Genomic DNA, 15,626 nt, shown 5'->3' with positions numbered 1-15,626 from the left:
CTGGAACCAAACCCACAAATATCTCCAAGGTATGCCTGTATAGCTGCCTTCCTAAAACTTGTACATGCAATAGCAAAAGTAGTATAATTATTTGAGAACAGTATTTTCTCAAAATGGTATATCTTTACATTAGAAGGTTTTGAACTGCATAGGACCACTTATACACAGATTTTTTTCAATAAACACGAAATACAGTACTACGCCATCCATGGTTGGTTGAATCCATGGAGGGCCAAGTCTCAAGTTATACACAGATTTTTAACTGCACAGGTGTCAGTGCCTCTAAACCCTGTTTTGTTCAGGGCTCAACTGTAATTGGGAAAAATTAGCAATATATGCTATCTATTTTGAACATTAAACTATGACATAGAATTCTATTTCAAAAGTAGTTCGCTTTTTTACATCTTTCAGGTAACTTTCCTTTTTCACTTTGAATTTCTAAATCTAAAGGAGTTTTAAAAGGTTTTTGAAGGTATTTCAGTTCTAAACTGAATTGCGTTATGGTATGGTTGGGTCCTCAGTACCGTTCATTAATATGTATTCTTGTGGGTTGTTACAATTCTCCACCCTTTGCTGTTTTGTGTGTTGGTTTTTATCCTTATTCCTAGTTTGTAGCATCTCATGTGTTGTAGACAAACCTGAAACATCCAAAGCTTTTTCCTTTTGTGCTAAAGACAATCTGAAAAATTTAATTAGTCCTAATATGATGATGTTGTATGATGTTTATGGCAACTATCACCAATATCGTCAATAATGAGGAAATTTTTTTCATGTGTGATTCAGATATACTTCCTTCAAAAGAAGAGAAAAGCAAGACTCCACCCATGTTTCTGTGCATTAAAGTGGGAAAACCAATGAGAAAGTCCTTTGCCACTCACACTGCAGCCATGGTCCAGCAGTATGGCAAACGAAGAAAGCAACCAGAGTACTGGTTTGCTGTTCCTCGGGAGAGGTGAGTGTGAGCTAGAATGGGAAATCTGTTGGTCAAGTAGATTCTAATTGCATCTTGATTTTTAATTTAATCTTGAAATAATTTTATTCTTGAATAATAGGTTTCTCTTAATTGTACATTTTAGAATTTCTAGAAGGATATTATTTCAGTAGCTTTCTGCTAAGGGGTGTTTTCAATATAGCAAATTTGAGATTATCCTAGGTACTGTGTGCCGAACCACTTTCAAAACTTTCTACCCAGTTGAATTTTAAATGAAGGAAGGTTGAGATATTCTAAAGTGCCAGTAATTGCAATTGCTATTCTGTTGGGAATAAAGGAATATGATGGAGCAGATCCAAACCCCAAGTGCAATAGAGAGGCATGATTGTAATTTTAAAGTGCCTGTTATTCTGGGGGGACTAAAGATTGCTTTCGCCTTATGGAGAAAAGTATCTGTGACTCAGCAGCGTGAGAAGTGTAACATGAGATCACTTGGGTACGCTTGAGGGGCTATATACCTCTAAAGAGATTTGTGTTTTTAAATTGCCAAAGAAGAAAATTTATTGGTGATGTGACAGTCTAGGATAGCAGGCATAGTGACATAGACATTCTTCAGCAGTAGGTCACTGAAGACATCTTTATAATAGAAATATTTAGGAAATATTATTTTTAGAAAAAATTGTTTTTCTTTTGTATGTAATAGAATAAAATATACTTTCTTTACAAAGGCCTTGCAATTAGTTTTCAAAATTGTTAAATCCACACATTTTTCCTTCTCCTAGCTAGTCATCAAGGCATACTTTTTGGCTAACATACCTACCAAGAACAAATACTCACTGAGCTTCCATAAGCATGAATTTTTTTTTTTTTTTTTAATGAACTTTCCCCCTGATATCTCAGTAGTGAAGAGGTCATTTCATTTATTTATTTGGCTGCACTGTGTGGCTTGTGGGACCTTAGTTCCTCAACCAGGGATTGAACCCGGGCCCACAGCAGTGAAAGCACCGAGTCTTAACCACTGGACCACAAGAGAACTCCAAAGCATGAATTTTTAATAAAGAAAATTAAATTTCAAGCATGAGCACACCTTCTGGCTGATTAGTACCCAGAATGATAATTCTCATCGAGTTGCCTGATTTTAATAAATCATAGTTTAATGTGAAGATAATTAATAGGATTTTAATGAACAAATTTGTTAATATTTTTTCTGGCTTAGACACAGACCCATGTTTACATAGACATTAAACATAATCTGTTTCCTATTTACAAAATACACTCCTGTCCTGTGCTTGCAGCCCCAATGCTATCTCCACGAAACTTTAAACTAAGGACACTGAGGAGATACAAAGAAAATATGTGTCTTTCACATTTCTTCTGTTGAAATATTTTTAAATAATAAATTTCTGAAATCCTGTTAAAATCAGTGTTCTAGAATCAGATGTCATAGATGGACAAACTGATTTTAAAAGTGGGGAAAACAAAGCACTGAAACTTTCAGCCACATTTAGGTTATGTGGATTCCTCATCCGTCAGGAAAACTACCTATCATATGTTTTTTTCTCTGGAGAAATGTACTGTTTAAAATATAAGGACATTAGGATTTTTCAATTTTATTATCTTCAATGAGACTTGTGCATACCAAAGAATCTTCTAGAGTAAATTTTTTGCAGTCTCACACATGTAGTTATTTTACTGTCATTCTTTAACCCAGAATAAGTCTGTAATGCTGAAATAGTACTTCTCTTTGACCTCATACAGAGGTGGTTTTTGTGAGCTTTTTAAAGTAGGTCACTTGTTGAATTCTATTACATTGTGTTTTATAGTGTCCATGATTTATTTGTCTTTGGCTAACAAATAACCTGACATTCTTAGTTTTCTTTCTTAAGCTAATCATTAATTAACCAAAGATTTTTCTGGGAGACATTATCTCACTATGTTAATGATTTTTTGTATAGATGTTAGGAATTTTTTTTCTGTTGTTCCTTTATGTATTTCCATCTCTACCTACCCTTAAGAAAAGCTACATTTTAGTTTAAGATAGGGAAAGATGAAGAAATTCTATAGTTAGCTCCCACCCAGAACTCCAAGTGCACAAGAAATAAAAGTTCATTTTTATTTCCAATTTATGAAATTCTTCAGGACTTTAAGGTCAACAAAGTCCTTAAGGAGCTAGGAAGTGGCATGCAGTGCTTTTCTCACTCTGATGATAATTTCTGGACTCCCTTGCTACATCAAACTGAGCATTTCTTCTTGCCTTTCTATTTAATGGGTCTTCATATCATTGGAGTTTCAGCAGCAGAGTGAAGTCGCCCTAGCAGTGGCTTTCTTTCTAGGTCATAAGATGCTCTCATAGACCTTCTGTGTGACAGTGTACTCTTATGGGCAGGTCTCTTTGGCTCATGGAATGCACCGCAGCTCCTTAATGTTTTCCTGTTGACAGAAGTTCACAAACATGTTTCACTATTCCTCTCTATTGTTCCTAATCAACAGCAGATTAGATGATACAGAGAATGGATCAGTGATCTGGAAGACATAATATAGTGGAAATTATCCAATAAGAACAGCAAAAAGAAAAAACTTTAAATGCAGGTAGTTTAAGGGACCTCTGGGACAATATCAAATGCACTAACATTTGCATAATAGGGGTCCCAGAAAAAGAAGAGAGAAAGGGGCAGAAAACTTTTCTGAAGAAATAATGGCTGAAAACTTTCCTAACCTGGGGAAAGAAACAGACATCCAAGTCCAGGAATCACAGAGAGTCCCGAACAAGATGAACCCAAAGAGATACATACCAAGACATAATTAACAAGGCAGAAGTTAAAGAGAATTTTGAAGACAGCAAGAGAAAAACAACTAGTCACATACAAGGGAAGCCCCATAAGATATTAGCTGATTTTTCAACAGAAACTTTGCAGGCCATGGTGTGTGGCAGGATATATTTAAAGTGTAGAAAGGAAATATACTTAAAATCAAGAATACTCTACCTGGCAAGTTTATCATTCAGAATTGAAGGAGAGATACAGAGCAAACAAGCAAAAACTAAAGGAGCTCATCACTACTGAACTAACAGGTCTTAAAAGAAGTGTTAAAAGGTCTTCTTTAAATGGAAAAGATAAGACCATAACTAGAAATAAAAATATATATGAAACAAAAAAATCTTACTGATAAAAGCAAATATATAGTAAAGGCAGTGGATTAACCACTTAAAAAGCTTCTGTGAAGGTTAAAAGACAAAAGGAGTAAAATCAACTATAACTACAATAAATGGTTAAGGTATACACAAAATAAAAGGTAAAATAGGATGTCTTAAAACATAATACATGGAGGGGAGTGGTAAAAATGTAGTGCTTTTGGGATATGTTTGAACTTACATGACTATCAGCTTAAAATAAACTATATATATACACACACATGTATATGTACATGTGTGTGTATGCATATATATATATATGTATATACATGTACATACACCCACATGTCAATATGTATGAACCTCATGGTAACCATAAACAAAAACCTACAATAGATACAAGCAAATAAAGTGAAAGGAACCCAAACATAACATTAAAGAAAATTACTGAACCACAAGGGAATAGACCAAGAGAAGAAGAAAGGGACAGAAGAACTACAAAAATAACCAGAAAACAATGAACCAAATGGCAATAAGTACACACCTATCAATAATCACTTAAATATAAATGCAGTAAATGTTTCAATCATGAGACACAGGGTGGCTGAGTAGATAAAATAAGACCTGTCTATATGCTGCATACAAAAGACTCACTTCAGCTGAAAAGTTTTTCCTCTAAGATCAGGAACAAGTCAGAGATACCCACTCTTGCCACTTTTATTCAACATAGTATTGGAAGTCCTAACTACAGCAATCAGACAAGAAAAAGAAAAGTCATCCAGAAAGGAAGAAGTAAAACTGTCACTATTTGTAGCTAACACAATATCATATATAGAAAACCCTAAAGAGTCCAACAGCAACAACCAAAAAACCTCTTAGAACTAATAAATGATTCAGTAAGTTTCAGAATACAAAAATCAATATACAAAAATCAGTTGTTTCTGTATGCTAATAATGAATTATCAGAAAGAAATTAAGAGAATAATTCCAATTACAATTGTGTCAAAGAGAATAAAATGCCTAGGAATAAATTTAACCAAGGAGGTAAAAGACCTAAATGCTGTAAACTATAAGACACTGACGAAAGAAATCAAGGAAGACACAAATAAATGGAAAGCTATCCCATGCTCATGGATTGGAATAATATTGTTAAAAGTCCATACCACAAGTTCAATGCAATACCTATCAAAATTCCGGTGGTGTTTTTCATAGAGATAGAACAAATAATCCTAAAATTTGTATGGTACCACAAAACCCCCCAAATAATCAAAGCAATCTTGAGAAAGAAGAGCAAAGCTGAAGGCATCATACTCCCTGATTTCAAACTATAATACAAAGCTATAGTAATCAAAGCAGTATGATACTGGCACCAAACATACATAGATCAATGGAACAGAATGGAGAGCACCAAAATAAACACACATTTTTATGGGCAATTAACTTACAAAAGAGGAGGCAAGAATATGGGGGCAAAGACAGTCTCTTCAATAAATGGCGCTGGGAAAACTGGACCACTTTCTTACACCACATACAAAAATAAAATAGATTAAAGATGTAAATGTAAGACCCGAAACCATAAAACTCGTTGAAGAAAACATAGGCAATAAGCTCTTTGACAACGGTCTCAGCAGTATTGTTTTGGATATGTCTCCTTGGGCAAGGGCAACAGAAGCAAAAATAAACAGATAGGACTACATCAGACTAAAAAGGTTTTGCACAGTGAAGGAAATGATCAACAAAACGAAAAAGCAACCTACTGAAAGGGAGAAGATATTTGCAAATTATATGTCTGATAAGGGATTAATATCCAAAACACATGAAGAACTCAAACATAAAGAACTCATACAACTCAGTATCAAAAAAAATTTCAGTTAAAAAGTGGGCAGAGGATCTGAATAGACATTTTTCCAAAGAAGACATACAGATGGCCAACAGGCATGTGAAAAGATGCTCAAATCGCTAATCATCAGGGAAATGCAAATCAAAATCATGATTAGAGGACTTCTCTGGTGGCGCAGTGGTTAAGAATCTGCCTGCCAATGCAGGGGACACGGGTTTGAGCCCTGGTCTGGGAAGACCCCACATGCTGTGGAGCAACTAAGCCTGTGCGCCACAACTACTGAAGCCCGAGCGTCTAGAGCCCGTGCTCTGCAACAAGAGAAGCCACCGCAATGAGATGCCTGCTCACCGCAACTAGAGAAAGCCCGCGCGTAGCAACAAAGACTCAACACAGCCAAAAATAAATAAATAAATTCTAAATCATGATTAGATACTACCTCACACCTGTCAGAATGGCTGTCATCAAAAAGACAAGAAGTAACAAGTGTTGGTGAGGATGTGGAGAAAGGGAAGTCTCATGCACTGTTGGTGGGAAAGCAAATTGGTACAACCACTGTGGAGAACAGTATGGAGGTTCTGCAAAAAATTAAAAAAGGAGCTACCACACAGTCTAGCAGTTCCACTTCTGGGTATATATCTGAAGAAAACAACACTAAGTCAAAAAGATGTATGCATCCCATTGTTCACTGCAGCATTATTTACAATAAGGTATGGAAGCAATCTAAGTGTCCATCGATAGATGAATGGGTAAGGAAGAAACACAAGGGAATATCCCTCAGCCATAATAGAAAAGAATGAAATCTTGCCATTTGCAACAATATGGATGGACCTAGAGTGTGTTATGCTAAGTGTAATAAGTAAGACAGAGAAAGATAAATACTGTATGATTTCACTTATATGGAATCTAAAAAACAATTCAAATGAACAAACATAACAAAACAGAAACCATCTCACAGATACAGAAAGCAAACTGGATGGTTGCCATGGGGATTGGCAAGATAAGTGAAGGGGATTAAGAGGTACATACTTCCAAGTATAAAATAAGTCCTGGGATATATGTACAATACAGGGAATATAGTCAGTAATTGTGTAGTAATTTTAAAGATCAAGATGATGGAGTAGGAAGACACTGAGCTCATCTTCCCCCATGAACACATCAAAAATACATCTTCAAGTAGAGCAATTCTCACTGAAAACAAACTGGAAACTGGCAGAAAGACTCTTGTACAACCAAGGCTGTAAAAAATGATCCACACAAAGTCAGGAAGGGAAGAGAAACGATCAGGTCAGGACCTGTGCCTCTAGGAGGAGACACAGAAAAGGAAGGAGATTAGATGGGCTGGGAGATACTCCCGGAGGAGTGAGCGGTTTGAACCACATATTGGGTGCCCCTGCCCTGGGGTCCAGTACAGGGAAGATGATACCCCTTGGCTTGTTTGAAGACCAGTGGGAATAGCAGGGGGGCTGCGGGGAACTTAGACTCTGCTCCTGAAGAGCACGCACACACTTGCTTTCTCCTGAAACAAGGCGGAGGAAGCAGACTGAAACTGCTCAGGATGAAACTGACCAGGATGCCGACTGGTTTCTCATGGGCATTTTCCCATGACCACCTCAGTGCACATCTGGGCCCCTCTTGTTCTCTGATGCAGCTCCCCGCTAGGGCTAAGGCTGCTCTTGCCGAGGAGAGCGCACAGTTGTGGGCAAGGAGCCAGCTTGGACCTGGCACTGCCTCTGAATGCAGAAGAGGAGCCATTCCCTGGTGCTCATGGAGCCAGCAGATTGTGTGTGGTCTGGAGTGCTGACTGGCATAATGGGACTGCCCCAGCAGCTGCCCCGGCCCACTCCAGGTGCCCGCTCCAGCCTCTTGCTCCTCTGGGGCAAAGGTGCCGATGCTGGGAGCAGGGAGAGCACACACTTAGAGGGAACAGAACCAGCTCAGACCTGAACCTCAGTGCTTCTGCTTCAGCACCTTGGGACCTGCCCCTGCCCCCAGTGAGGAAGTGTCAGCCACTGAGCACAGGAGAAGCCCCAGCTCACACCTGGCTCTGGCTCTGTTGCTTCCATCGCCAGCTCCACCTGCCACCAAGGTAAGAGCTGCCAGCACACCCTGGGGAAAGACATGACCTGTGCTCATTTCATATCTAGCTCTCCCACCGAAGCCACATGCAGACTGTGTCAGTATGCTTCCACACAAGGGCATCCCGTCAACACCAGGATAGGTAACTGTTTGACCTAATTTCATAGAGACAGAGAAAGTTGTTTCAAACAGCAGAACAAGAAAACTCCCTTGAAAAAACAACTAATGAAACAGAGATAAATAATTTACCAGATAAAGAGTTCAAAACATTAGTAATAAGAATGCTAACTGAACTAGGGAAAAGAATGGATGAACAGAGTGAGAATTTTAAGAAGGAACTAGAAAACAAAAACCAGTCAGAACTGAAGAATTACAATAACTAAAATGAAAAACATACTAGAAGGAATTAACAGCAGACAAGGTGGTACAGAAGAACACATGAGTGATCTGGAAGATAGAATAATGGAAATCATGCAATCAGAACAGCAAAAAGAAAAAAATGAGAACAGTTTAAGGGACCTTTGGGACAACACCAGGCATACTAACATTCACATTATAGGGGTCCCAGAAGGAGAAGAGAGAGAAAAGGGTCAAAAATGTATTTGATAAAATTATGGCTGAAAACTTCCCAAACCTGAAGAAGGAAACATATATCCAGATACAGGAAGCACAGAGAGTCTCAAACAAAATGAACCCAAAGAGACCCCACACCAACAAATCGTAATTAAAATGGCAAAACTTAAAGAGAGAATTCTAAAGGCAGCAAGAGAAAAAGAGTCATGTACAAGTCATCCCCATAAGCTATCAGCTGATTCCTCTGCAGAAACTTTGCAAGCCAGAAGGGAGTGGCATGATAAATTTTAAGTGCTAAAAGAGAAAAACCTACAACCGAGGGTACTCTACTTGGCAAGATTGTCATTCAGAATAGGAGAGATAAAGAACTTCTCAGATAAGCAAGGAGTTCATTAATACTATACCAACTCTAAAAGCAAATGTCAAAGGATCTTTTCTAAGTGGAAGAGAAAAAGCTTCAACAAGAAGAATTTATAGAAAAGGAAAAATCCCACTAGTAAAGACAAATATAAAGACTGTGGATCAACCACTGAAATAAGCCAGTACGGAGATTTATTTTTTTAATTTTATTCATTTATTTGTGGCTGCATTTGATCTTTGTTGCTGTGCGCAGGCTTTCTCTAGTTGCGATGAGCGGGGGCAACTTTTCGTTGCAGTGCGCGGGCTTCTCGTTGCAGTGGCTTCTCGTTGCAGAGCACGGGCTCTAGGCACGCAGGCTTCAGTAATTGGGGCGCACGGGCTTAGTGGCTCCGCAGCATGTGGGATCTTCCCGGACCAGGGCTCGAACCTGTGTCCCCTGCATTGGCAGGCGGATTCTTAACCACTGTGCCACCAAGAGAGTCCCGGTAAGAAGATTAAAAGATGAAAAATTGTAAAGTCAACTATAACTACAATAAACAGTTAAGGGATAAACATGAAGATGTAAAATATGACATCAAAAACACAAAATGGGGGGGGTAAAAATGTAGGTCTTTTAGAATGTGTTGAAACTTAAATAATTACCTGCTTAAAACAAGTAAGTGTAGTTATAGGTCAACATACATGAATCCCATGGTAACCACAAATCAGAAATCTACAATAGATAACTTTGTATGGTGACAAATGGTAACTAGATTTCCTGTGCTGATCCTTTCCTAATGTATAAAACACCAAAGCACTATGTTGTACACCTGAAACTAATATAATATTGTAAGTTATACTTCAATTTGAAAACAAAACAACAAAAAAACCCAACACTATTGCTCCTAAAGGAATATTTTATCGGGAAGATAATCCTAAATTGATAAAGTACCACAGGCAATAAGGTTGTTGTTATTGACAAGCATCTATTTTTTGCACCTTTACTCTGTGCGAGCCTGTGCCAGAAGCTATCTGATGTCTAAGAAGACAGAATCATGTCCTGCCCTGGAAGAGGTATGGCGCCTTGGGTTGCCCTGCTCTGGCCAATGGAATAATGAGCCCCCAAATTGGACTGAGATGAATGAGAATCCCTAGGAATTGTGGGCCCTAGAATGAGATACATTATCCATTTGAAACATGATTTCCTAATTTGAAAAACGGGTCATGGTGAGGGTTAAGTAACTAGATCATAGTTTCACAATTACTGAGTGTGTATGTCCTGGCAGGCACTGGGCTAGTTATAAATGAGTAAGACTGGGAACCTACCCTGAGGATCTTGTGAAAACAGTTCCTCGCACTTTCTAGAGACAATATAGATGGTATTCCAAACATTTGGATACTCTTCTATATAAAAAATACAATTGTCTTTTTTCCTTTCTTAACACTGAGATATTTCCTTTCTTAGAAAGAACCAATAATTCCTATTCAAATTAAAAGTTTTCTTTTTTTTCAATTATTTATGGCCTCAATCTCTGAAGTGTTTCATAATAATTGATTTCATAATATCCAGCTTCTAAAATAAATAAGATGGAAATGGAGTTAACTGGGAATTATGTAGAATTTACCAAATCATGTATAAATGTTTAATCCAAGATGAATTAATTGGTTAGTGTGATTTGTGTAATAAGTAAACTAATAAGAGAGGGGAAGGGGGAAAGAGAGAGCCCATGGGTATTTTTAAATGTGTTTAAACTTGAAAATAATTATGCTAAGATAGTTTTAGCAACACTTGAACATACAGATAAGCAGGAGGGGAGAGGAAGGTAGAATCTATTTTGCAATTTGGTTTTTTCCCCACTTAATATGTTATGCATATTTTCCACATTACGTACTACTATACTATTATATGTATATGAACAATATAATTAGTAGCCCCCATTATGTTTCCTGGTTGATTTAATTATGTTTCTGCTTTGTATATAAGGTTATTCCAGTTTTTTTTCCATTATAAGCAACACTATATTAAACACCTTTGTAAAATTCTTCAGGTTGTCTTACGAAACCAAAGGGTACGTGTAAGGCGTTTAAATACAGGTTGCACAGGAAAGTGTGTGGCAATTTATACAGCACCAGCATGAGTGCACTTTGCCCCACATACTGGGAAATCTAAGTGGTATGATTCTCTATCCATTTGGTAGAAGAGAAAGGAAGCAAATGTAGCTTTTTAAATGTTTTATTTTAAAGTTGAGTGAACACTTGTTATATAACATTTGTTACGGAGTCAAGTGAGTAGTGGCCTGAGGATTTTTATTCTGTGTGACTCTTTTAATGAGAAATTAATTTATACCTTGATATTTATATTTTGTAATATATATTTGTTAAAAATTATCTAAAATACCATGTTTCTCTAATCTGTTTCTAATTGAGATCAACAAGCCCTTTGTTTTACGTGGGATAATTAACATTTTGTGCCTGCCCACATTTAGAGTAAACTCATCATATATGTTAAGTTGATTCTGTTTTAGAAAGCGTGGTATTTCCTTACATAATGTCAAGAATAACTGAAGTTCCCAAGCACTTTGTAATGGTTGGGATTTTTTTTTAATACTTAAAAATTTAAGTTATGTACCCATGAGCACACAGGTGTCTGTCCTTTTAAAACGTGCTATTCATGTCATATGCATATTTCTCAGATCCAATACGTGAGCAGTAGGTACTTCCTGCAAGTGTGTGTATTCTCTCTCCAGCGTTCTCCGTGGTTGCCTACCTCAAAGAGTAGAACCAAGTGTTCAAGCCCCCATTTTTAGGAAGGGTGCCTTTTCTTTAGTCAGCATTTCCCCCAAAGATATTCAGCGGAAAGCTCATCCCATGGATAAGTAAGTAATAAGTATTTCATATTAAATATGTTTCATTGCTAGTCCTTAGTTCTATCTAGAGTTTCATGCTCATAGTTACTGTTTTCTAAATAGGATTTTGTAGGAATTTCTTAATTGTATTTTCTACTCTTTACTGTTTTTCCTTGTACTGATATAATGGAATATAATTGATTTTTTTAAAAAAAATTTGTCTCTAATCACATTTTAACTTTATGAGATACTTGGATATCTCTCTCTATCTATCTAGAGACCATTTTAGTCCAATCTTTGTTGGTTTTATACTATAGTAAATACAAATTGAGATTTATTGCCCTTTTTCACATTTCTAGAAGTAGCAGCCAAAGACACAAAGACCCTTTATGTAACCTTTTGTCCATCAAAGCTATCTTACATTGTTAGGAAGGACTGGTTGATGTCCTAGTCAGGATCTACCTTTCAACTCTTCTTTGTATTTTCCTTTTGTCTTTAAAAAATATTCTGTCTTAGTTTTGGAATATTTAGAATAAATTCTGAAAGTCATGAGTACTGAGCTTTTCATGATGTGCTGTGTATCTGAAATCTTATTCATTTTCAAACTATGGGTCTAAGCACCTTTGGACCCTTATATAATTCTGGTGCTTGAATTGCAACTTTGTAAAGTGCATCAGATTATTCTGGTTGAGCACCTACCTTCACAAAGATGCTTTTACGATATCTTCATCCTCTAAAGTAGGATTGCCACTCTTAGAAACTCAAAGGGGAGTAGCAAAGAAACTAACTCACCAGCTGAACTATCCATTTCCCCAGCTCTGAGTCAGAGAGCCAAGAGGGCAGGCAGGGCACTCGATACCCTCTTGACTCTGAGCTGGTCGTGGTACTCTGGATGCTATTTTTCATGGGTTATCTCACTTAATACTCATGATAGTTCTGTGAGCCATGTGGCGTTATTCTCCATTTTACCAATACAAAAACTGGGACACACTGAGTTTCAATATCTTGTTCAAACTGGCAAACATCAAATCCAGGATTTATGCTCAAGTCATTTTGATTTCAAATCCCATTCTCATAACCAATTTCCAGAGCAAGTAGTTGAAACTGTATTGATTATACTCTTTGGGCTAACAAATCACTGAAATGGGAGTGGGAAAGGGATACTTCATACAGTCAAAGTCATTTCTTGGCTAGTGAGGGAATGAAAATTTGCAGTATCCTCAAATTTATTCAACTCGGACTTTGATCAAGTGCCTTCCGTCTGGCTAGATATGTTTCAGAGGTTATGGGGAGAGGAAGTGACTGGTATTTTATGGGTGATACTCTATGGGTGCTCATTAATTGAACTGAAGTAGTCTAATCAGAACGTTGTATGGAAATAAAGAGCTTGACTACAATGTCCTTTCTCTGATGCTCGATGTCTTAACTTGGTTCAGGCTGGTTCTAGCACTGGCTCATTATTAGAATGAACTTTTATGTGCTACAGTGGTTGGTTATCTGACCAAAATCAGACAAACAAAAAAACCACATAATATTCCATCTTCTGAAGACCCAGGTACCTTATTTTATATGACTATTACTGTGAACACAGCACTTTATACGTAAACTATAATTTCTGCTTCTCTAGTTACTCCCCTTAAAATCTATTTTTTAAAAAAATATTTATTTATTTGGCTGCATCAGATCTTAGTTGCGGCACATGGGATCTTCGTTGTGGTGTGCGGGCTTCTCTCTAGTTGTGGTGCGCGGGCTCACTACTTGTGATGCATGGGCTTAGTTGCTCCATGGCTTGTGGGATCTTAGTTCCCTGACCAGGGATTGAATCCGCGTCCCTTGCATTGGAAAGTGGATTCTTAACCACTGGACCACCAGGGAAGTCCCCCCCTTAAAATCTATTTTGTACCTTATGGCCACATCTTCTAAAAAGATATTTTGATCTTGTCACATTGCCCCCAAAATATCTTAAGCCTTCAGGATTCAAGTCTAAACCCCTTGTTTGTTTTTAAAAGCTCTTTGCAGACTGACCTACCTTTCTAGCTTTTTCTTGATCTGCCTGAATCTGGGGGTTTACTGGAATTAGTCGTTTTATGGGCTTTTCGCAGTAAGTCTAGGACCTTTCTAGCTTGGCACCTCTAAAAATACTATATTCTCGAATTCAGGTGGTTCCCTTCTTTTCTCTACCTGCGTAAATCCTTGATTCCCCAAACAATACACCCTGCAGTGATCCCTCTCTAGACTGACAGTTACAGCCCTTTCCCAGCCTGCACTTGACAGGGGAACAACCTTCAGGTACTGAGGCACTGGGGAGAGGAAGTGAAGTCCGGCACCTTTTCCCCTCACAGGAGTGGTCATCCCCAGTTTCTAGATTCAGGCGTGTTGGGGACTGAAGCCTGTGGCGGAGTGTATTGTTTCACAGATATGAAAGTATATGGCATTAACAAAGAAGTTATGGCTTAGATCAGTGGGTGCCATTAGCCTTGTAATAAACTCATCTAGAAGCCTTTAAACATACAAAGTACCCAGGTCCTTCCCTGAGCATCCTGCTGCTTTGGATTGGTGAATCTGCGAGGCATTCTCTCGTTTGTGATAAACAAATGGGCGTTATTTTGTTCTTATTTGACTTTAACGTTTTGCAGCATTTGACTCCATTGACCATCCCTCATTTCTTTAACGCCTTCTTTCCTTCTATCATCCCTTCCTAGTTTGTTTCTTCATTAAATGTTACCCTTTAAATGACTCTTTCTCTTCCTCATTGTATATACAGTTGCCTGCACCTAATTCTCTTCATTATGTGCCAATCATTTTCAGCTATCTTTAGTCTAGAACTTTCTACTGAGCCCCAGACACATATATACCTAGTAACCTTCGATATTTGGATCATCCATGGATCAAAGAGACTCAAAACAGATCATGCTCTAAACTGGGCTTCTCATTTCCATTTTTTTTTAAAGAAAAAGTTTGTTCTTTTTCCTTAGGATTTCGGTCTTACCCGCGGCACGCGGGATCTTAGTTCCCCGACCTGGGATCGAACCCGCGCCCCCTGCAGTGGAAGCACGAGGTCTTAACCAGGGAAGTCCCCTTATTTCCATCTTTGTCCCTGCCACTGTCCCCCTAACTCCTGCTTTCTGTTTTCTCCATCACAGTAACTGGTACCACCAGCCTTTCAGCCCCCAAAGCCAGAACATGGGCGTAACCTTGCTTCTCAGTCATCTCCCCACATTGCTCAGTCACAACATCCAGCTTATTCTATCCATTTAACATCTCTAGGATCTCTTGCTCCCACTGTGACCCTTCTGTGTTTCAGTGTTAAGAAACATGAATCAGACTTACTAGCTGCTTGCTTGGGTGCCCACCCCCCTACCCACCCCACCTAAGTGCACAAATTAGTTCAAATGTCATCTCTAAGAACTTCCCCTGTCTGGTTTAGATGCTGCTCCCCTATACTTTCACCTCTATCATAACACTTACTACATTCTTCTACAAATGTGGACTACTTGTGGCTTTTTCCTCCTGGACTTTAACCTCTGAGGGCAGGGACCAAGTCTTATGACACTGTGTCCTAGAAGCAGCATAAGGTCTAGAATATAATATAGTCCTAAATGTTAGTTAGATGGGTGCATGAATAAATTAGCCTAGAGTCTAATAGATAAAAATGCTTAAATAACTTATCACTTATAACGAAAATAATGCATAGACTTTATATAGTATTGAGAAGAATATAAAAAAGAAAACAAAAAGTTTGTAATTTTGTTACACAAAGATAACTACAATTTATCTTTATTTTTGTAGCCTTTCAGCCTTTTTCTATGCATGGATTAATGTAATGATAGTGTATATATATATACAATTGTGTATGTATAGATATACACACACTCTTTTGTAAACTGCTTT

General features: G+C 37.8%; 1 protein-coding gene across 10 annotated transcripts in view; it reads left to right on the top strand.

The window, feature by feature from the left end:
• The window catches only part of NCOA7 (nuclear receptor coactivator 7), a 158,626-nt gene that overhangs the window by 112,154 nt on the left and 30,846 nt on the right, over positions 1-15,626 (top strand). For all 10 annotated transcript variants that reach the window (XR_004352511.1, XR_004352509.1, XR_004352514.1 and 7 more), the window contains one exon: positions 784-952. Coding sequence is in view for 2 of the 10 variants with exons in the window: in XM_032651065.1 (XP_032506956.1) it covers positions 784-952 (169 nt within the window). In the remaining 8 variants the exon portion in view is untranslated. The remainder of the gene's footprint in view (positions 1-783; positions 953-15,626) is intronic.

This window comes from Phocoena sinus, chromosome 12 (genome assembly GCF_008692025.1).
Source record: "Phocoena sinus isolate mPhoSin1 chromosome 12, mPhoSin1.pri, whole genome shotgun sequence".
Classification (NCBI taxonomy): Eukaryota; Metazoa; Chordata; class Mammalia; order Artiodactyla; family Phocoenidae; genus Phocoena; species Phocoena sinus.
Note: the sequence above shows the minus strand (reverse complement) of the source record. Positions and strands in the feature narration are given on the sequence as shown.